The sequence below is a fragment of the Girardinichthys multiradiatus genome, chromosome 19 (genome assembly GCF_021462225.1).
Source record: "Girardinichthys multiradiatus isolate DD_20200921_A chromosome 19, DD_fGirMul_XY1, whole genome shotgun sequence".
Classification (NCBI taxonomy): Eukaryota; Metazoa; Chordata; class Actinopteri; order Cyprinodontiformes; family Goodeidae; genus Girardinichthys; species Girardinichthys multiradiatus.
This window is the reverse complement of record NC_061811.1, coordinates 37,905,192-37,929,469: the sequence shown is the minus strand read 5'-3', so window position 1 is coordinate 37,929,469 and position 24,278 is coordinate 37,905,192. Positions and strand designations below refer to the sequence as shown.

The 24,278-nt window shown below is 40.6% G+C and overlaps 2 protein-coding genes across 7 annotated transcripts in view; both read left to right on the top strand.

The window, feature by feature from the left end:
* tyro3 (TYRO3 protein tyrosine kinase) overlaps nt 1–7,840 on the top strand; it is a 35,842-nt gene extending 28,002 nt beyond the window's left edge. For both annotated transcript variants that reach the window (XM_047345180.1, XM_047345179.1), the window contains exon 19: nt 4,478–7,840. In XM_047345180.1, the coding sequence (XP_047201136.1) occupies nt 4,478–4,937 (460 nt within the window). In that variant the 3' untranslated portion in view covers nt 4,938–7,840. The remainder of the gene's footprint in view (nt 1–4,477) is intronic.
* Nucleotides 7,841–7,972: 132 nt separating this feature from the next.
* mgaa (MAX dimerization protein MGA a) overlaps nt 7,973–24,278 on the top strand; it is a 75,419-nt gene continuing 59,113 nt past the window's right edge. For all 5 annotated transcript variants that reach the window (XM_047345176.1, XM_047345175.1, XM_047345177.1 and 2 more), the window contains exons 1-2: nt 7,973–14,301; nt 22,812–23,961. In XM_047345176.1, coding sequence (XP_047201132.1) covers nt 22,862–23,961 — 1,100 coding nt within the window. In that variant the 5' untranslated portion in view covers nt 7,973–14,301; nt 22,812–22,861. The remainder of the gene's footprint in view (nt 14,302–22,811; nt 23,962–24,278) is intronic.

Sequence of the window (24,278 nt, the reverse complement as noted above, 5' to 3'; positions counted from 1 at the left end):
AGGAGATCTTAGCCAACAACCTCCTTCCCTCAGTAAGGCCATTGAAGATGGGTCGTAGCTGGGTCTTCCAGCATGACAACGACCCGAAGCACACAGCCAGGGCTACTAAGGAGTGGCTCCGTAAGAAGCATCTCAGGGTCCTGGAGTGGCCTAGCCAGTCTCCAGACCTGAACCCAAATAAAGATCTTTGGAGGGAGCTGAAAGTCCATATTGCCCAGTGACAGCCCCCAAACCTGAAGGATCTGGAGAAGATCTGTATGGAGGAGTGGACCACAATCCCTGCTGCAGTGTGTGGAAACCTCGTCAAGAACTACAGGAAACGTCTGATATTTGTAACTGCAAGCAGAGGTTTCTGTACCAAATATTAAGTTTTGTTTTTCTGATGTATCAAATACTTATGTCATGCAATAAAATGCAAATTAATTACTCAAAAATCACACAATGTGATTTTCTGGATTTTTGTTTTAGATTCCGTCACTCACAGATGAAAAGAACCGATGATAAAAATAAAAGACTTCCACATGCTTTGCAAGTGGGAAAACCTGCAAAATCAGCAATGTATCAAATACTTGTTCTCCCCACTGTAACTTAAATGATTGGGTGATTAACTGGCTTGTGCAGACCTGATGAACACAACTATGAACACAACACAGGACAGTGGTTCCTGTGGATCAGGGTTGAGAAGCTCTCGACAAGGCCATTTTAAAAGCGCGTTCACACCGAATGCCAATGACACAACAGGAGTGAGCGATTTACACGTCAACCCTATGCAAAGGCGCGTTTAGGAGCGAAATGAGGTGAAGGACGCAAAGGACGAGATGCGAATGGTGCGATTAAGGCAGATAGAACGAAACGAAACCTGCGATGGACGCGCAGCAAATTTTGCTGGAGTTGGAGAAATCTGAACTTTTCTGTTAATTCGCATTGCGTCTATAACCCCATATTCAGCACAACAGTTGTCATACAACTATGAAACTCACAGCAGTTGCTCATGGTACATCTATTTTCACGTAGGAAATTATATTTTATTTATAAGTATTTAATTTACAGATGCATATGTCAGCAAGCCTGATTTAAACTGCATAATTATTCACTACTCATGGCTACCATGCTCCATTCTGTTGTCATATCAGCTCTTGCCTGGTGTATTTTCCCGGTCCTCCTCCATGTGTTTAAGCACAGAAATGTTTATTATATTTAGAAGATGTGGACAGTACAATTTGGCTGTTTTTCTATTGAGCTGAGATTTACTGGTCCTTCTCAAAATATTAGCATATTGTGATAAAGTTCATTATTTTCCATAATGTCATGATGAAAATTTAACATTCATATATTTTAGATTCATTGCACACTAACTGAAATATTTCAGGACTTTTATTGTCTTAATACGGATGATTTTGGCATACAGCTCATGAAAACCCAAAATTCCTATCTCACAAAATTAGCATATCATTAAAAGGGTCTCTAAACGAGCTATGAACCTAATCATCTGAATCAACGAGTTAACTCTAAACACCTGCAAAAGATTCCTGAGGCCTTTAAAACTCCCAGCCTGGTTCATCACTCAACACCCCAATCATGGGTAAGACTGCCGACCTGACTGCTGTCCAGAAGGCCACTATTGACACCCTCAAGCAAGAGGGTAAGACACAGAAAGAAATTTCTGAACGAATAGGCTGTTCCCAGAGTGCTGTATCAAGGCACCTCAGTGGGAAGTCTGTGGGAAGGAAAAAGTGTGGCAGAAAACGCTGCACAACGAGAAGAGGTGACCCTGAGGAAGATTGTGGAGAAGGGCCGATTCCAGACCTTGGGGGACCTGCGGAAGCAGTGGACTGAGTCTGGAGTAGAAACATCCAGAGCCACCGTGCACAGGCGTGTGCAGGAAATGGGCTACAGGTGCCGCATTCCCCAGGTCAAGCCACCTTTGAACCAGAAACAGCGGCACAAGCGCCTGACCTGGGCTACAGAGAAGCAGCACTGGACTGTTGCTCAGTGGTCCAAAGTACTTTTTTCGAATGAAAGCAAATTCTGCATGTCATTCAGAAATCAAGGTGCCAGAGTCTGGAGGAAGACTGGGGAGAAGGAAATGCCAAAATGCCAGAAGTCCAGTGTGAAGTACCCACAGTCAGTGATGGTCTGGGGTGCCGTGTCAGCTGCTGGTGTTGGTCCACTGTGTTTTATCAAGGGCAGGGTCAATGCAGCTAGCTATCAGGAGATTTTGGAGCACTTCATGCTTCCATCTGCTGAAAAGCTTTATGGAGATGAAGATTTCATTTTTCAGCACGACCTGGCACCTGCTCACAGTGCCAAAACCACTGGTAAATGGTTTACTGACCATGGTATCACTGTGCTCAATTGGCCTGCCAACTCTCCTGACCTGAACCCCATAGAGAATCTGTGGGATATTGTGAAGAGAACATTGAGAGACTCAAGACCCAACACTCTGGATGAGCTAAAGGCCGCTATCGAAGCATCCTGGGCCTCCATAAGACCTCAGCAGTGCCACAGGCTGATTGCCTCCATGCCACGCCGCATTGAAGCAGTCATTTCTGCCAAAGGATTCCCGACCAAGTATTGAGTGCATAACTGTACATGATTATTTGAAGGTTGACGTTTTTTGTATTAAAAACACTTTTCTTTTATTGGTCGGATGAAATATGTTAATTTTGTGAGATAGGAATTTTGGGTTTTCATGAGCTGTATGCCAAAATCATCCGTATTAAGACAATAAAAGACCTGAAATATTTCAGTTAGTGTGCAATGAATCTAAAATATATGAATGTTAAATTTTCATCATGACATTATGGAAAATAATTAACTTTATCACAATATGCTAATATTTTGAGAAGGACCTGTATTTACTCACAAGACAGATGGGCAGGTTTTCTGCAGCAGGGATGCAGCGCCTGAAGTTGGTGTCCCAGAGGCGGATTCGCCCCCTGACGCGGGACAGCAGGTCCCCAAACTGGTACTCTCCAAACTGGTTCTGTCTCTGGTGAACCCAGGGACGTCGAGCCGGCTGCGTTGTTCGGCTTTCCATAAATAAAGCACCGTGACTCACTCCATGTTGAGTTGAAATTGGCAAGCAGCAGATAGAAGCTCCTCCCATTTGATGAGGCTGTAAAGAGAGTGGAGCGTTGTGTCCCTGTATGTTTAGGGTCGTAGTTCTTCTGGTTAGACCTCTGTCTCAGTTTCTAGTTGTTTGGGGACTCCAACAAATTTTCTTCCAGGGTTGTCCTATATTTAGTTACATCCATCTTCCCATCAACTCTGACCAGCTTCCCTGTCCTTGCTGAAGAAAAGCACCCCCACAGCATAATGCTGCCTCCACCATATTGCACCGGAGGGCAAAGTGTACCGGAGTCAAATTCCTTGTTTGTATGTACGAACCTGGCAATAAAGCTGATTCTGATTCTGATGTGCAGTATTAGTTTTCTTTCACACATAGTGTTTTGCATATATTCTATCACGAATGGCTCTCTTCTTGCCTCTCTTCCATAAAAACACTTTAGAGTGCAAAACTAATAGTCCTGTCAACAGATTATCTGCAGCTCTAGAGTCACCATGGGCCTCGTGGCTGCTTCTCAGTTTTAAACTCTCCTTGCCAGTCTAGGTAGACGTCCATGTCTTGGTAGGTCTGCAGGTGGTCCATCCAGTGGTGGCCTAGTGGTTAGAGAGCAGGACATTTGCGTCCTGAAGAGGCCACAAGTAGCCTGGTTCCAATCCCACAGCCTGCCGTTCTGGATCCCTGAGCAAGACCATTAGCATAATGGCAGCCCACTGAGCCTTAATGGATGGGTTAAATGCAGAGGACAATATCTCCATTGTGAGATCAATAAAGTCTAAATTTACTTTTTTTTTAAATATATAAATAGCGTGTGGACAAAATATTAATTTGTTCCCACAAATACTAATTTGTTCCCACGAAATATATATAACGTGCGCACAAAATACTAAAACAGTGCACTTTCTAAAACATACGAAGGAACAAAACAACAACTGGATGGACAGGGATAGTCTGATCGAGTTTAATTTTAGGCTGGGGAGGAGCTTCAAAGAGATATTGAAAAGCCTGGCAGCACAAGGAATTCTCATTAGTGAGAGGCATTTAAATAGAATATTGAGGGCCAGGTGTTAACCCTTCCTGCTTCCGTTTCCTGACCGTGGTCGGGAAACACAGGGAAAATGCTTCCTCCAGGGGGTGGAGACTTCTAATAATGAAGGGACTGGACCGGCCCGGACCGGACATTTTAACAGATACAAATTAAGACGTTAGAAAGAAAACATTTCCTTTCTCATTTAGTTGCATAATAATTCTGCAAACAGATGTTTTCCTATAAAAACCAATAATTCTCTTGTACTTCCTAAAATATTCAGATCTGAGTCCTTTTTTCACATTTTGGATCAATTGAAAGCTCTGCTATTGTTCTATGATAAAATAAGACAACTTGCATAATAATCTTCTTCTGTCTTCTAGTTACGAGATCATGCACAGATGCTGGAGTCCGGTTCCAAAATGTCGTCCCAGTTTCCAGCAACTGGTCTCTCAGCTAGAGATGCTGCACCTCAACCTGTCCCCGTCTGCTCCTCTGAAGGAGCCTTTACTCTACGTCAACCTGGAAGGAGACAACAGGGAGCCGGACAGAGAGGGAGGAGCTGTTGGAGCCCGGATCCTGGGACCTGAGGCCACAGCAGAAGCTTCCAGCTGGAGCGTCCCCTGGCAGCGATGGGCAGAGAATGAGGAGAAGGACTGGCTAATGGTGGGATTAGGGGCTGCGCTGGCCATTGGAGGTGACTACCGGTACATTGTTGGCCCCTGTGGAGCCATTGGCGAGGAAGGGGAGGAGGTGGGTTTGGTGGGAAGAAGAGAGGATTTAGGAAACAGAGTGTTCGATGAGTCACGGGACGAAGAGGACGACATTGTAATTGACGTTTGATAGGTTGTTCTATCATAGCACTGGCTTACTCTTCTTACCTGATTGGCAGCTCACTTTATGTCCCCGAGCAGCAGCAGCAGCAGTTGGTAGGGACCAGCCTTGGAACAAAAGGACCAACTCTCTCACTGACCTTCAAATGCTGCCAGGGCACAAACGCATTCTTGGCCTGTTGTGGACTGAGTCAGTGGTTGAGGAGCTAAACATCTGTCATTTCAGAGGTTTTTTTTTTTGTAAAAGCATGAAATGTTTTGTGGTTTCAGCTTCCAAGGCATCAGTTTTATCAGCAGCAAGACCTTATTTAAATCTCATAGTGTTTATCAATTAGTCAATAATAAAAATAAAGATTCAACAATTAGAGAACATTTCTCACCTCGGGGAACTGCTAGCCACCCAGTTTACTTCTGGTTGAATAATTACTAGAGATCGAAAGAAATCAGCTAGTGAGAGGAAGCATAAAGGTGGAATAAGTTATTTAAAAGGCAACTGTATTTTCTACGATGCATCAATGTCTACGGGTTTTTCAGGCTGCGAGATAGCAAGAGAGAGCCAAGTGTTCAGCAGATAAATGGAAAGCTGAGTACCGCAAAGTTGCTCCGTTTATCTTTTTGAGTTTTCAGTGTCCGTCTGTCATGGAACATGCTGGATTTGAAAAAGTCAAGATCTAAATAGTCTGGAATATGTTTTTTTGTAATTATACTAGCTGTGCTCATTACTAATATAAGTTGCAGAAGACTGTTTAAAATGTTACAGCGACACAGTAGCATGACGTCGCCACAACTCCTAATCTAGATAATGACTCATCATGACAGGAAGGCTAGTAAAAAAACAAGCGCTGTTTGGAATTTGTTAAAATCTGTATCAGCATGTCAAAGCGTTCCATAAAGTCGAGATTGTGATTCGGCCACAAAACTGTGATCTGTGAACTTTGGTGGGTAAATGATACCTGGTTAACCAGAATATTTACAGTTTTTCCCTGTGTTTTGGATCCTTGTTTCACATTAATTTCAAAGGATTTAGCTTCTAAGTTGGTGACATACCTCCTCATCAAACTTGCTTTTATTTTGAAGAACTGTAAAACTGGCAAGAATCAGACCAGGACTCGTAGTAGGCAGGCAGCAGTTGACCAAACACGATGTTGCTTCTGCAGCTGGGAGTCCTTCTGAGAATAAAACAAAGTGCGATCAGAATTATATGATGGAGCTGATATTTTTTCTGCAGATGACTAAACAACTCTTTGTTAGGGTGATCAAAAAAAGTCCTCTGCAGGATACACCAGGATCATCCAGTCTGCTGCAATAACATGACTTCTGCAGTGTGGAAGACTTCCTACATGCACTAGTATGTTTCCAACGAAAGAATGTAGTTACTGGAAGATAAGCTATTGAACAGGTGGACATATGGGGAGGCTGTTTCCTTACTATCAACAGCAAACAAGCTGATGAAATAAGCGTTGGCATGTTTTTTATAATCTTCCTTGATAACCAGTAGCGTATCAGCTAATCAGGAGGGAGTTATGAGGCAACAGCATTTTGAGAAACTCTACTGATCATCCTCCAGCCCGGCTGTAGTGACATACTGCAGGATCTGAGCAGGAGGAGGCCTGGATCAGGGTCTGATTCACTTCCTACCTGCAGGGTAGGAGCACCGTGCAGCAAACGTCAATCAGTCAATTCATTTTTAGGTGAACATCACAGGTTCTTGTTGGAAATGAGCGAAGCTCGGAGAACTAACTTTCAGTCAAAACATCTACATCATGTAGATTTTTTTTAAGGGACTTAGAGATAAGAATCAATTCTGGGTTGTCAAATATTTTTTACATATTTCAACATGTAAGTTGGGACTAATTATTGACTCAATAATACTTCAGCACCCAGAAGGGATGGCCCGGTTTGAATGGAATTTTGTCCAGTAGATGAGTTTACTAGCAGAAGCCGGCAGGTTTCAATCATGGATTCGTGTTGGAAACAGGTGTGGAGCGATAGTGTTCTAGGTTGAGATGGGATGAAACAACTCTAACATAATTAAAACTATTTTATTATGGCAACAGAAAAAACTTATTGTGCAGCAGCAGGCAGTGAAAGTTTGACATTAAAGTCCTGTCATCATGCAGCATTACATGCTTCGATACAGGCAGTCGTTGGGGTGTCTGATGAGTGAGTGAAGGTCAACAGAGACAGATTAAACGGCACTACTGGGTCACATTGTGACCTTGCATACAACCTGATGGTCATGCTGAGCACATGCCTGCCATGTGGAATGGACAGACATTGCAGTGTCCTTGTGAGTACATGAAGGTTTCCACATTTTGTTCTGAACTCTATTGTATTGAGTATTCCTCAACATATTGGGCAGGTAGACGATATGACAACTCAGTTTCAGTCAAACCCACAATGTTTTCTGATGTCTCTGCGAGGTGCCTTCTGTGTCTGCTGACCTGAGCTCACTGCTTTGCTTCACTGTTGGATGCTCCAGCAAATGCTAGGTGATCCACATATGGACCAAAGGACCCCCAAATCAGACCATTTCTTCTGGGTGCTAAACTGCTTGGGTCAGTCAGTGTATTACTAACAAGGAAAGCATCAACAGGTGAACAGAAAATTAATCAGCAGCTGTTGCCATGCTGGAAATGTGTTAACAAGCTCTAACGCACTGGTGTCGACTCTCTTAGCCTCTCTGGGACATGTAGCACGTGTAAAATGGCTTCAGACACGTCTTTTAACTTGAAGCTTGTGCAGCCTGTTGATCAAGGTGTACTAACTGCTTCAGGTTTTTCTAGTGTTGTGCTCCTTGCTGCATTATGTGGGTGTGACATTGTAACTGCCTGTTTTTAACCGTTGTGTAAATCACTGACTTCAGATCTGTGAGGAGGGCTGAACTTGTGAAAAATAAAGTCTTACTGGTGACACTAGTGTCTGAGGATTTATGTCGCTAGCAGCTGCTGGGAGGTCGCCTCTGACAATGTAAAACCCTTACATCAGAATTACACAGTAGGCATGAGATAATGATTGGTATAATAGGTTTAATTAGAGGTGCTACAGAACCATGTTGTCACAGTTTTTACACAAACAATACAAACATGTATAATATGATTTCATTTCTTTTATTTAAAACAGAAAAGAAACAATTATAAGAATTATGCCCACTGCAGCATAAGCAATCTTTGTTTGTTACACTTAAAATAAAAATCATCCATACCATTTATGTATTTAAATTGTTTTGTTTTAATTTTCATACATGGATAGATACACCGTTAAAATCAGGAGTAATGTCTAAAGTAAAAAGGCCTTTCATACGTGTTATCCCTTTTTGAAGTTTTGCTTTGTATAGAATATTACCACGAGTTGGGTCAACTATAAATCTTGTTAGACAAATTTGTATTACTTGTAAAACCATCCTTTCAGCCAGCTGGCCAGCAGTGTGCAGCTAAAGATGAAGAACATTCTGCTCGCTCTGGCATTGCATGTTGTAAAATTTAAAGAAATTAAATCTGTATGACAACAAAGTTTTAAAACACATTTTTATATTTTTTTTTTACACAGAAATAAATATATTAACGGAGACTGAAAACAAACGTTTTCCATTTGGTTAACAGGATCTGTTAGTAGTTGTTCATCCATTGCTTGAAAACAAATTCAGTATCTTCTTTGGGTTAAAAATAAAAACCATGACAAAAAATGTAAGCATGCCTAAAAAGCTAATGTTAAAGTGTTTTTGCACTGATTTAATTTCACTATTTGGTTGTTTTTTTTATTATGTTTTATATTATTTATGCAGAAGCTACTATGTAGAGCACACATCTCTTTCAGGTCTATGAAGTCAAAGTATAAAGAAGCGGTACTGGCACAGAGAAACATAGAGACTGTCTTTCAATTCTAAAGTTTTATGAATATTAAAAATGTATTTGATCCATACCATAAATGTAATTCAGGTAAATCCAACCACAGATGAGCAATAATGCCTAACCTGTCATCATTAACCACAAACGGAGCTAAAATGCAGGAGTTAATGAAAAACTAATTTGCCATATGGTGCTACTATAGGGTTTAAAAGAAGAGTTGCTGTATATCAAAAATATGGATACCCTGATATTCAGCAACTATGAACACCTCTATAAAAGTGTTAACACAATGCCCAGATGGAAAGACAACAGCAATGAAATCATCCCAGGTTCAGCAAATCTCAGAAAAATTCCAAAATCCCAGTAAGAGCTCCATTTTAGACACACTGGTCTTAGAATGTTACCATGTATCATTCATGGGTTTGTTTGATTGCCAGGAAAACAAGTGTATCCTCTCTGGAAAGAACATGGTAGCAGAGTAATTTCCATCTTAGCAGAACTCAAAATTTCTGAAATGACGTCTTTTAAAGTAATAGGGTTAAAGTGTAGAGGTTTGGTGCAAGATTTAAAGTGTCATGCTTGGTGACAACCAAACGTCATACCAACTGCCAAGAACAGTGGTGGAGGGGTGATTATTTGGGTTTGTTTTACAACCACAGGACCTGGGGACCTTGCAGTCCCTGAGTGGACCATGAACCTCTGTCAGAGAGATGAAGCCTGTTCCAAACTGAGACATTTGCCTTTTTATTTAACTTTTGTTTTCTATGTAGAGGCCACTCTTTTGTGTTGATAAAGACCTTGTCTCGGTTTAATTATTTTTTTAGTTGTAGGCATGTTAATAGCTGTGTTGTATTCACTGAAAAGAACAGATGGATTTTTCATTTTGTCATGATAACCTTAGAAATTAGAAAAAGGTTTACATTATTTTAATTATAGGAAATTATTGCTTAATGCTTGATTAAGATTACTTTATTGATCTCACAATGGAGAAATTAACATGTTACAGCAGCTCTTAGTAACACACAAGTATGGAGCAGATAGTTAGGAAAATGTGCAAAAACAAGTAATAATAAAATAAAAAGTCGGTTAGGGTAAATTAAAAGTAATCTTAGTAAATCTGGACAATACTAACACCTACCAGTCTGGAAAAGGGTTAGAAAGCAGTTTCTAAGGCTTTGGGACTCCAGAGAACTGCATAAAGAACTGTTATCCACAAATAGAGAAAACACGGAACAATGAAAAAACCTTCCCAGGAGCGGCCAACCTACCAGAATTACTCCAAAAGCATAATTTGCGTTGAAGGGCAATGAGACAAAGAAAACCATCAAATGGTCCAAAAAAATAAGGTTTTGGAGTGGAGGAGGATCCAGGATGTCCCAGAAGAACCCAGAACAACATTTAAATCAGTACTCAATTCCCTCACCTCAGGGTTAATGATTAAACAAAAATCAGAGACTGGGCAAAAATGGTCTTCATGAGAGAGTTCCAAGGTCAGAATCCCTGCTGACCAAGAACTAGACTAGAAAACATCTTGATGATTTTCAAGACTTTTGGGAAAATGTTGTGAGGACTGAGGAAACAAAAGTGGAACATTTTGGGAGATATGCGGGACGAATTGTAGTGTAACAGGATGTTACATCTAGTGTAAAATGAAATTAGTATTTCAGACATACATGAAAAGTCAAACATGATGGTGGGAATTTAATGGTTGGCTTTGCTACTTCAGAGTCTGTACAGGTTGTTGTAATTAATGGAACCATTAACCTTGTGTTCTACCAGCAAATTCTGGAGGAGAATGACTCAGCATCAGTTTGTGACTATAAGCTCAAACTCACTTGAGTTATGTAACAGGACAATGATCCAAAGCACACCAGGAAGTCCCAATGACCACAAAAAACAAAATGAAGAAAACCCTTCCAATGTGGCTGAATTAAAACAATCCAGCAAGGCAGAGTGGGCCAAAATTCGTCCAATGAAATAAGACTCATTGCCAGCTTTCATAAACTGCTGTTTCCAAGGGTCAAACACCCTGTTATTAGGTTTAGGGGGTAAGTACTTTTTTCATATGGTACCAGGTTGGTGTGGGTAGATTTTGTTTCCTTTAATAGATAAAATCACTATTTGAAAACTGTTTTTGTATTTACACAGGTTAGCTTTGATGTGTATTTCTGGACAAATTCAAAAATGTGCTTGATGATCTGAAAGATGAAGAGGTCAAAAATATTTTTTTTAAGGGGCAAATACATTTTCTACTGCATTGTAAATAATAAAATGACAAGTATTTAGCTCTACCAACACAGTTTTCTGTACACATTTCATATTTTTCATGTTTGAAGAAACGTGACCATTAATGTTCAGATTTCAATGAAGTCTGATTTTGACCTGACAATAGAAAAATATGTGTATTCTTGTCCTATCCAAGCCATACAATGCCAGAGTGACATGGCAGTGGAGCAGTAGTTGGCACCATGGTCTCCCAATCAGAAGATTGTGGCTTCAAATCTTACCCGGGAAGTTTCCAAGCAGGATTTGCATGTTCCTGCCAGAGACAAGGAGGAAACTTGCTGCTTTACACAATTCATAGCTGGAGATGTTAATATATGTTGCCTATATCCCATGTGCATGCAACCTAAAGGTGGCAGCTTGGTTCTACCTTTTGGCATTAATAATCTGAACCTGCTTTGGAATCTATCCTGCCATTTTAACAGGACTTGGTGGAAAATAAGATGTTGAATCTCAAAATGACATTCCTTGTTAAAACACGAACTGAAACAGGACCAGCTTGGTGAAATTAAGTGATATGCAGCTGACCAGGTATCAAATGTTGACCCAGAAACACACTTAGCATAACATTTGGAATCTGATTAAGGAAAACAAGATTTGTCTATGTAACAAAAAAACCCACTAGAAGACTAAAGAACTGACTGTATACTGTCTAAACCTATTGACACCGATGATGCTCTTACCGACAGGTGACAAAACAAAAAGCCCAAAAGCCCTTTGGATGAGTGACAACCCAGTTCGGGTCAGTTACTGGTGTCAACATATACTGAGGTTTTAAAAAAGTCAGTCTTTTAAAACCACAAACATTTTCTGGCATGTTTCTACAGTTTGAAAATGTTTTGAAAAGATGCCAGACAGCCCCTTCCCCCACCTGTTGCTGAACAATTTTCAACCAATCTTAAATTATTCCCGTTTTAAAACCAGATTTTGCAAACTATGAGCAGCATATCTGTAAAAATGCAGACGGCCACTAATTAATATCAGCTTATGAGACTCCAAGTTACTATACATACACTACAAGAAAAATGTTTAGACACACCTTTGTCATTCAATGCCTAATCCTTATTTTTAATATTTTTACATTGTAGATCCATAATGAAGACATCAAAACTATGAAGCAGAACTAAGTAAAATTATGTAGCAATCAAAAACCTGTGAAATAACTCAAAACAATTTTATACTTCAGATTCTTCAAAATAGGCTCGCTTTTATTACTGCGTGGTACACTCTTGAGCTTCATGAGGTAGGCACCTCTAATGGTTTTCCAGCAGTCTTGGGAGTTCCTATAGATAGGAATAAAAATAAAGACAAACCACTGAATGAGAAAGTATAAACTCAGTTTTGCCCAGAACCGCCCTCAGACTGTTCCATAGGATGACAAAGCATGCCAATCTACTGCTCATCTTAGCCCCGAGGTCTCTACGACAGAAAATGTAAAAAGTAGATGGAAATAAGTGGGTGAACCATCATAAAACACATCCAGATTGATGTAGGGGCTCTGGGTCAACTTGTTCCTTTAAACTCATTTTATAGCTACTTTCCTCTTTTTTCGCCTTGCCTGTAAACAATTTCATAGTCATGTATTCTAACCAGGTTATTTGTCATTAAAATATTTAATGAGTTATTTAAAAAATGTTAAAATCTCAATATTTTAATCACAGTTGTGAAAACTTTAATGTCCATTTAGTTTGGGTTCTGATTCACATTTAGGCCTGTTGATTAGTAATATGACAGATTTTGACCCCTGATCAGATCATAATAAACCTGAGAGACTTCTTGCACTTAGAGATTATGTATTGAGGAGGAATAGTGTACTGTAAGGAAATGTGGCTAAGAGAGGAATATAGGAAATTATTGTAGTCAACTGTCAAAGCACGTATGACTAAGTGCATGAAACAATGTGTGGAAAGCAGCTTAATTTCATTCATTACCTCTTTCAGCACTTGTACCACACATAAAATCAATTAACTATTTTCTCCTTATTAATGTAGGAAGATGGTGATGCCTAACTTTGTTGTTTTATTGGAACATTACTTACATCATCAATCATATTAACTTACTAAAAGATAAAGACATGAATCAAATACATTATGCAGTCATAATGGCAGTTCTACATCAGCGAGCTCCTATAGTATTGAACACAGCACAACAGCTTGTGTGCAGTTCACGGTACAACGCAGAAAATACGTCAGAACATCAAAATCATTACGTCATTTACAAGCGCTACTATCGTTTGCAACAGCGCCCCCCATGGCCACGTGTCTTTTTCTCCCACTAGTCCGCAACCCAACAGATTCCAAGTCGTTCTGGTTCAACAGACCGCGCCCGTACGTCATCCCACGCTGAATTTCTTCACAGACACGTTATCCAGATTTATAAACCTTGCATTTATAAAACATGCAATGCGATGGCGTTCAAGATCCCATCCTTCTCGATTAATTTGTCCGTTTCGGGTCTGTAGGCGATAATAACGGAGTCAAGGCAATAACCCCACCTTCCAGCGTGTGTTACCCTTCTTCCACTCTCCATCTGCAGACGCCATGACGGGAGGACGACCTCTCGCGCATTAAAACCCGTCACAAACAACATGGCGGAAGCTGAACACCAGACTCAGACCAATATGTTAAATACAGAACATAAACTGACCGAGATGTCCACATCTCAAACACAAATGCACACTAAGGCAACTGATTCTATTCACACAACCACATGTTAAAAAAAACTACGTCAAATATCAAGCCACAAGAACAATAAAGAAAGCACTATAATGAGAACATTAACAACTCGTTACGGTACGGATGTGTGATGCGAAGCTTCCGTCGCAATTTCTCTTAAGTTGTACTTCTGTTCACAGAAGAAAACATGGGTCCAGATTCCTGTTCTTGCTGACCCGACAGAGCTCAGCCTAGAGCCCCCAGTATCTCACACAGAGAGGGAGGCTTCTGAATAGCATAGCAGAGACAGCCCTGGGGTCTCTTCCTGTGGTTCCGACGTCGAATCCGTGTTTGCGTAGCTGAAAAACGTTTTAGACAGGTGGCCTTTGTAAGATGGCGTCTGAGTCTGCGCAGTTCCGGAGGAAGACGACGGTGATGTTGGTGACGTAACAGCAAAAAAATTCGTGATGTTTTTTTTTTTTGGAAGAATGATGGTCCTCATGTGGACGCCAGACCGACGGATTAATCGACGTTAAGGACGGATAGATGTGGCAACAAGACACTCTCCGTGTGCTCTGATAGACAGAAGGTAATGTGCGTGCAGATAGAAGAGCACGTGCTGGGATATGTTTGATGTTTGCTAGTCAGCCTTTACTGGGCTGTGACTATGGCCTGCAGCTAGCTAGGTATCTCTGTGCCAACAGCAGAGTAATGTATTTACTATCCTAACTACTGAGAACACAGCATGCAGACAATCTATACAGCATTGAATTTGACTGTTTCTATTAACTTCATTCTTCTCCAGCTTTCAGCCGCTGGCTAATGCCAACTTTTACATCTGAAACACAAAAGGTTTTAGACTGAGGATGCATTTGACCAAGTCTCCTAGCTTATTCATTTGACTGTGAGTGACTTATCTTTAAACCACTGACCAGAGTATACAAAAGAGCTGCTAGTAGCTGTTAGCATGGTTCATTTAAGGAAACAGCAAAGCATGTTTTAAAGGTTAACTGCTTGGTTTCTCCTAATTCTTTGTATTTCTTTCCATATTAACCACCTACCCTCAAAGAAATTAAGTGTATAACCTTTAGATCAATTTGTAGGATAGAAGACTTAAGCGCTAACCATGGCTAGTCGTTACTTTGTTGGAACCTCTCCAGAAATTGTTCTACTACATGAATCATACCGATATTCCATTTTCCTGTTGTGTTTCATTCTTAATCAGTTTTGTCCATCTGTTTGTCTGTCACCCCATTGTTCCTTGTTACGGTTTCGTTGGGGCTGGTGTGTATCACCAGCGTTCAATCGGTGAAAGACTGGTACGCCTTGGACAGGTCACCAGTCCATCACAGAACTAACAACCACACACACACTTACTGACATAATCTTAAAGACAATTTTCAGAAGCGATTTAACCTGACATGTATAACTTCTTAGACTGTGGGTGAAAGCTGGAATATGAAAGCTGGAAAACCCAGAGAAAACCTACAAATGCATGCTAGCAATAGTGCTAGCAACTGCAGCAACATGCAGCCCCAACCAGTTTTGTCTGAATATTATTAACTTGTGCCCAAGAAGTTGTTGGTTTTTACATGTTTTACACTAAACATCTTGAGGAAGTTTTGCATCCACCTTAACACCCAATAACGTAACACAATATCTGTAATCTGGGCTGATCCTTGGTCTTGAGATAAATTAACATTTTAAAAAGTCACATTTTAAAACCACAAAAATATGATATAGTGGTTTAGAGTCCTCTTAATAAGGTGCCAGATAAAGTGATCAACTGGCTAGGAGAAGGCTAAAAGACCTTTCCCATGCTTCCAGGCCAGACAGGTTGGGCTGTTGGTTGGTTTGATACTGAAAAAGCATCACCTTTCCCTCCTATTAAGGTAGACCTGTTTGGCAACTCCACTTGAAAGACTTCAAGCAGCAGGAATGTTTTATCGACAAATGCAAGCAAATAGGCTGACTTATTTACCAGCCTATAACAGTTTTTTATAGTTGTTACTGGATGAAGAACAGAGTAAGAAGGGAATAGATATCAGCACAATATATCTTGTAAACCTTTACTAAATGTAGTGGTTGTGTTACATTTTTGCTTCAGTCTAGTTGCAAAAACCACAATAGTAGGAATAATTATTGCATTTTTGGTTTAAATAATGGTTTAAATGATGTTATGCATTCTTGTGTTACAATTTTCAGTAAATACTGTGGAATTATTACTACAGCCTAAACTATAGGACTGTTTGTAGTCCACTGTGAGACAATGTAATGCCACCTGGGCTGCATGATATTAGGAAAATATGAAATGGTGGCAGCCTTATTGAGTATTGTCATGACAATTTAGTTTATGATTACCCCACATTTTCCTCAATTGTTCCTTTCTTTTCCATCATCATGATAACCACACCACTCTCCCTGAGCTTTAGCATCTTGGTCCTTAAGATTTACAGTAGGTGTGGGTGTGAAAGGCAGTCAAAGTCTATCCAGCTACAGGTCCTTCTCAAAAAATTAGCATATTGTGATAAAGTTAATTATTTTCTATAATGTAATGATGAAAATTTAATATTCATATATTTTAGATTCATTGCACACTAACTGAAATATTTCAGGTACTTTATTGTCTTAATACAGATGATTTTGGCATACAGCTCATGAAAACCCAAAATTCCTATCTCACAAAATTAGCATATTTCATCCGACCAATAAAAGAAAAGTGTTTTTAATACAAAAAACGTCAACCTTCAAATAATCATGTACAGTTATGCACTCAATACTTGGTCGGGAATCCTTTTGCAGAAATGACTGCTTCGATGCTGCGTGGCATGGAGGCAATCAGCCTGTGGTACTGCTGAGGTCTTATGGAGGCCCAGGATGCTTCGATAGCGGCCTTTAGTTGATCCAGAGTGTTGGGTCTTGAGTCTCTCAACGTTCTCTTCACAATATCTCACAGATTCTCTATGGGGTTCAGGTCAGGAGAGTTGGCTTGCCAATTGAGCACAGTGATACCATGGTCAGTAAACCATTTACCAGTGGTTTTGGCACTGTGAGCAGGTGCCAGGTCGTGCTGAAAAATGAACTCTTCATCTCCATAAAGGTTTTCAGCAGATGGAAGCATGAAGTGCTCCAAAATCTCCTGATAGCTAGCTGCATTGACCCTGCCCTTGATAAAACACAGTGGACCAACACCAGCAGCTGACACGGCACCCCAGACCATCACTGACTGTGGGTACTTGACACTGGACTTCTGGCATTTTGGCATTTCCTTCTCCCCAGTCTTCCTCCAGACTCTGGCACCTTGATTTCCGAATGACATGCAGAATTTGCTTTCATCCGAAAAAAGTACTTTGAACCACTGAGCAACAGTCCAGTGCTGCTTCTCTGTAGCCCACGTCTGGGGAATGCGGCACCTGTAGCCCATTTCCTGCACACGCCTGTACACGGTGGCTCTGGATGTTTCTACTCCAGACTCAGTCCACTGCTTCTGCAGGTCCCCCAAGGTCTGGAATCGGCCCTTCTCCACAATCTTCCTCAGCGAGCAGAGTTTGATACAAGGCTCCTGAAATCTTACAACGTACCAAATATCGCATCCAAGCAGTTCTTTGCAGTTGTGATATTGGATACATTGAGATCCCCAAAGTTTCTCTGGACCTTTTAGTGTCTTTTGCCTTTGCAACACTGCCTGCGTGACTTAGCGCCAGCTAAAAGTGGCATTTGGCCACTGTTCCTGCAGTAGACAAAGACAGCTGCTGCTTTCATCCATTTAATGTTGGGTTTACAGACCCATTCAACAAATGAAAATATTGTTATAAAGATAATTTATTTCAGTAACTCCATCACTAAGTGAAACACATTATATAGAATAATTCTACACACACTGATGTTTTTGAGCCTTTATTTTTGTAAATTATGATGCTTCTAGCCAACAAAAACATGACATTTAAGCGTTGAAAATGACCTCAAACCAATAAAAACATTTTTAATACAGGAATATGGGCTTAATGAAAAGTATGTTTAATACCAGCTTAAAGGTTATTTGCTGAAAGTACTTTTAATCTGACAAATGAGCCTCTTGAGAAGGCATATTCTAATTTATTTAATGTAAGTGTAGAACTGGCATAGTGACTGGAGCTGGGAATGTCTACTCACCAACTTAATCGTGTTGAAATTACCAGTGTAATATATATATTCATACAGCCATGATTAGAGATACACTGATGGCTTTTTTTGGTTGTGGCCAGTTTACGGGTATTCTACTAGGATGATTGTGATTTCCTTCATAGTACTACATACACATACAGTCTCATTTTTTAAAACTTTATTTTAATTCAACAATTGAAAAAGCATTGAATTAACAAGCCAAACTTCTGCATCATGGCCCGAATTCACAAGGAATCTTAAGACTAAAAGTAGCTCGTACTGATGTAATTTTAAGAAAAATTGTAGAATTTCTCGAAATCTACGTTTTAAAAAAATTCTTATTAATTTGTTTTTCTTAGACTTTTCCCTCGCTAAGAGAAAAGTTATTCACGAAGCCTCTTAGGCCTTAAGAGAGCTCCTAACATGAGGAAATGTTGAAAGTAGTGAGGCGGACCTTTAGGAGTGTCTTAAGCAGAGAAGATGGTGGAAAGACAGAGAAAAAGGAGATGATATTTTCCTACATTGAACAATGGTGAATTAATAAAACGCTACCGGCTCGATCGCCTCTTTAATAGTTGAGTAACTGAGCACATACACTTCTATAACAATCAACAATTATTAATATAGAGATAAGATAAACTTTATTAGCCCCCAAGGGGGAAATTAAATAGTTTCAGCAGCAGGACAGATTTAAGGTGCACCTCTAGTAAGGTAATATTAGGAAGGATAAATAAATAATAGAAACATAATAAATAACCATCAATGAAAAGTGAAAAAAAAAAGAAAACAATAATGTAGTACATAAGAAATGAAATACAGGTCCTTCTCAAAAAATTAGCATATTGTGATAAAGTTCATTATTTTCCATAATGTCATGATGAAAATTTAACATTCATATATTTTAGATTCATTGCACACTAACTGAAATATTTCAGGTATTTTATTGTCTTAATACGGATGATTTTGGCATACAGCTCATGAAAACCCAAAATTCCTATCTCACAAAATTAGCATATTTCATCCGACCAATAAAAGAAAAGTGTTTTTAATACAAAAAACGTCAACCTTCAAATAATCATGTACAGTTATGCACTCAATACTTGGTCGGGAATCCTTTTGCAGAAATGACTGCTTCGATGCTGCGTGGCATGGAGGCAATCAGCCTGTGGCACTGCTGAGGTCTTATGGAGGCCCAGGATGCTTCGATAGCGGCCTTTAGCTCATCCAGAGTGTTGGATCTTGAGTCTCTCAACGTTCTCTTCACAATATCCCACAGATTCTCTATGGGGTTCAGGTCAGGAGAGTTGGCAGGCCAATTGAGCACAGTGATACCATGATCAGTAAACCATTTACCAGTGGTTTTGGCACTGTGAGCAGGTGCCAGGTCGTGCTGAAAAATGAAATCTTCATCTCCATAAAGCTTTTCAGCAGATGGAAGCATGAAGTGCTCCAAAGTCTCCTGATGGCTAGCTGCATTGACCCTGCCCTTGATAAAACACAGTGGACCAACACCAGCAGCTGACACGGCACCCCAGACTATCACTGACTGTGGGTACTTGACACTGGACTTCTGGCATTTTGGCATTTCCTTCTCCCCAGTCTTCCTCCAGACTCTGGCACCTTGATTTCCGAATGACATGCTAAATTTGCTTTCATCCCAAAAAAGTACTTTGGACCACTGAGCAACAGTCCAGTGCTGCTTCTCTGTAGCCCAGGTCTGGGGAATGCGGCACCTGTAGCCTATTTCCTGTGCACGGTGGCTCTGGATGTTTCTACTCCAGACTCAGTCCACTGCTTCCGCAGGTCCCCCAAGGTCTGGAATCGGCCCTTCTCCACAATCTTCCTCAGGGTCCGGTCACCTCTTCTCGTTGTGCAGCGTTTTCTGCCACACTTTTTCCTTCCCACAGACTTCCCACTGAGGTGCCTTGATACAGCACTCTGGGAACAGCCTATTCGTTCAGAAATTTCTTTCTGTGTCTTACCCTCTTGCTTGAGGGTGTCAATAGTGGCCTTCTGGACAGCAGTCAGGTTGGCAGTCTTACCCATGATTGGGGTTTTGAGTGATGAACCAGGCTGGGAGTTTTAAAGGCCTCAGGAATCTTTTGCAGGTGATTAGAGTTAACTCGTTGATTCAGATGATTAGGTTCATAGCTCATTTAGAGACCCTTTTAATAATATGGTAATTTTGTGAGATAGGAATTTTGGGATTTCATGAGCTGTATGTCCAAATCATCCGTATTAAGACAATGAAAGACCTGAAATATTTCAGTTAGTGTGCAATGAATCTAAAATATATGAATGTTAAATTTTCATCATGACATTATGAAAAATAATGAACTTTATCACAATATGCTAATTTTTTGAGAAGGACCTGTATTAATGCACATAAATGCTTTCAAAAATAAACATTTGTAAAACATTGGAGAAAGCTGAAAAAATGTATACATAAATGCATTCTAGACAAGATGAAGTACAATAGTCTTAACATATACACAGAAGATGTAAATGAGGTGAATAAGTATTTGCTGCATTGTACATGATGATGTCAGTAGTCAGGGCCTAAATGGCCATCAACACCCACCTGTCCGTGAAGAAGCTTGCTTGTGTCTCCTCTCTAGCTTCTGATTGCAGCAGGTACCAGCGCTGCTCACATTCCAGGCTGTTTTTTTTCTCCATTTTGTTTTGATCATTTTGCCAAATCAAAGCTCTTTATACAAGGAGATCAAAATAAAATGCTGACAGGTAAGTGTCCATATTAATAACAAATAGGTGAAGTAGAAAAATGACAAGTATAGCGAGTATGATTAAAAGGGGCTCTAAACGAGCTATGAACCTAATCATCTGAATCAACGAGTTAACTCTAAACACCTGCAAAAGATTCCCGGGGCCTTTAAAACTCCCAGCCTGGTTCATCACTCAAAACCCCAATCATGGAGGCAGTCAACTGCCAACCTGACTGTTGTCCTGAAGGCCACTATTGATACCCTCAAGCAAGAGGGTAAGACACAGAAAGAAATTTCTGAACAAATAGGCTGTTCCCAGAGTGCTGTATCAAGGCACCTCAGTGGGAAGGAAAAAGTGTGGCAGAAAACGCTGCACAACGAGTAGAGGTGACCAGACCCTGAGGAAGATTGTGGAGAAGGGCCGATTCCAGACCTTGGGGGACCTGCGGAAGCAGTGGACTGAGTCTGGAGTAGAAACATCCAGAGCCACCGTGCACAGGCGTGTGCAGGAAATGGGCTACAGGTGCCGCATTCCCCAGGTCAAGCCACTTTTGAACCAGAAACGGCGGCAGAAGCGCCTGACCTGGGCTGCAGACAAGCAGCACTGGACTGTTGCTCAGTGGTCCAAAGTACTTTTTTCGGATGAAAGCAAATTCTGCACGTCATTTGGAAATCAAGGTGCCAGAGTCTGGAGGAAGACTGGGGAGAAGGAAATGCCAAAATGCCAGAAGTCCAGTGTCATGTACCCACAGTCAGTGATGGTCTGGGGTGCCGTGTCAGCTGCTGGTGTTGGTCCACTGTGTTTTATACAGGGCAGGGTCAATGCAGCTAGCTATCAGGAGATTTTGGAGCACTTCATGCTTCCATCTGCTGAATTGCTTTATGGAGATGAAGATTTCATTTTTCAGCACGACCTGGCACCTGCTCACAGTGCCAAAACCACTGGTAAATGGTTTACTGACCATGGTATCACTGTGCTCAATTGGCCTGCCAACTCTCCTGACCTGAACCCCATAGATAATCTGTGGGATATTGTGAAGAGAACGTTGAGAGACTCAAGACCCAACACTCTGGATGAGCTAAAGGCCGCTATCGAAGCATCCTGGGCCTCCATAAGACCTCAGCAGTGCCACAGGCTGATTGCCTCCATGCCACGCCGCATTGAAGCAGTCATTTCTGCCAAAGGATTCCCAACCAAGTATTGAGTGCATAACTGTACATGATTATTTGAAGGTTGACATTTGTTGTATTAAAAACACTTTTCTTTTATTGGTCGGATGAAATATGCAAATTTTGTGAGATAGGAATTTTGGGTTTTCATGAGCTGTATGCCACAATCATCCGTATTAAGACAATAAAATACCTGAAATATTTCAGTTAGTGTGCAATGAATCTAAAATATATGAATGTTAAATTTTCATCATGACATTATGGAAAATAATGAACTTTATCACAATATGCTAATATTTTGAGAAGGACCTGTATTAAAAAGTAGGGTATGATCCAGCAGACACTGCACCTTTTACACTGTTCTAAGCGTTTGTTATCTTTTGTAACATGCACACATGTTCTTGTAAATAAGTTTGTATTCGGGACTGTTCTTTTCCACTGTCCCCTTTAAATCCTTGTTTTACAGCTCTTAGCAACCTTCACTGAGTCACTCCACATTGAGCACTTGTTCTTTGCTCGTCACAGTAACGTTACACAAATTTTATAGTTAAACTCCTAACTAGGCTGTAAGTCACAGTTCTGTATGTTGTTTGTACAGCTCTAATAACTGACACAAAATAAATAGTATTTCTTTCATGGACAAAGTTTAGACCAGAATCATTTCCTTACTAAATAAAAGCTGTCCCTAAAAGACTCAGGTAATGTTCTTGCATTCTGCTATTAGTTGTACGTTTGGCCACTGCAACTATTGAGATGCAGCATGAAATAAAAAAAATAGAAAAGAGCACGAAACATAAAAGAATGAAGTGTTCTAGAAGTCAGAATGGTAGTGCAGAGGTAAATGGCCCATACCAGAAATCTTCGGCACCGCTATGCATTATATTCTTATATGTTAAAGGGGAACAGTTTACTAATTGCAATAATGGGCCTGTCCTCTGGAAGTCCCAGTGTGTTTTGAAAAACCTTTCAGCAAAATCCCTAACATTTGAACAAAAACTGCTGTCTACAAAATGCCACATGAATTGTCCAGCTGTACTGACACTGTATGGATCTTGTTCTTTAGGATGCCATCTTGAAATATGCAAAGGAGTGGGATCCTTCAGGGATCTGTTCATGGCCTCTACGAAGACTCGTCAAGGTATGGTGTTCCTGAAGGAAGGGGCATCTGCCCCTGCAGCAGCTCCAACAGCTGATCAGTCACCTGCATGCCTTGTGGGTTTGAGAACAGGAATGACGCAAAAAAGTGGGACTGTTCAAGGCCTCTGTATGTCCAGTGGTGAAGACCAGATTAGTGGGAAACACAAGATGTACCCAGCTATGGAGGCCATCATTAAGACGGGTGAACGTAAACATCCCACAAGCCTAAACTCTCCTTCTGATACCCCATCACCTGACTGTGTCTGTAAAGATGTCAAAGTGACACTAGACAACAACAGCATGTGGAATGAGTTCTTTAAATGTAGAACAGAAATGCTTCTGACCAAACAAGGCAGCAGAATGTTCCCTTACTGCCGCTTCCGAATCTCTGGCTTGCAGTTGTCAAGGAAGTACTCTCTGATCATGGACGTTGAACCTTTAGACAACAATCAGTACAAATGGACGGGTGAGAGTTGGCAAGTTTGCAGAAAAGCAGAGCATCATGTAAAGAGTAAACCTTTCGTTCATCCAGATTCCCCAGCAACAGGTCAACACTGGATGCAGAGTCCAGTGTCTTTTTACAGACTGAAACTCACAAACAACATCTCAGACCAGGAGGGGAACATTATCCTGCATCCCATGCACCGCTATTTACCGCAACTGCACCTGGTCCCAGCAGATAGAGCCGTAGAAGACTTAAAAGTGAATGGTCCCAATGTTCTCACTTTCACTTTCCCCCAGACTGAGTTTATGACAGTCTCCACATATCAAAACCCACAGTTTACTCAGCTGAAGGTTAATTACAACCCATTTGTTAAGAAACTGAAGGAGGACCGAGTCAATTCATATGGCTTAAAGCTCAAAGGAATCTTGGGCAAAGAGTTGAACAGTTCCGAAGATAAGAGGAACACTGAGCGGCATCCTGTAAAGAAGAGCTTAAAAGTTTTGCTAGCAAACCATAAACCTAGACATTCAAAAGCATCAGACTTAAAACTACCAGCGCCAAAAGAGCCTCAGGAAAAATCCATGACGAGCGATACACAGTCTGCTGCCAATGTTCCGAGGGAAAGTCCAAGGTAAGTCCCGACAGTTTAATGGAGAAAATTATTTTAGTTTGTTTTACCAAATATGCCGTCTGGAGCTGCAAGAAATCCAAGTGCTGACGTAATTAAAGAAGTGTTCTTCAAGAAGTATGTTTCCACGGTCACTCAAAGCCCTGGAAAGACTAGCTAGAATTTAATTCTTACAGAATCAATGGTAAAAGTTAAAAATTATATCTGCAGATCCGTCCAGTTTCCTAAAACGTCCTTTTTCGTTTAATATTTGGTGACTTTTTAATATTCTGTAAACACACTCTGACAGCATTTCAAAATGCATTCTGTTTATTGATGAA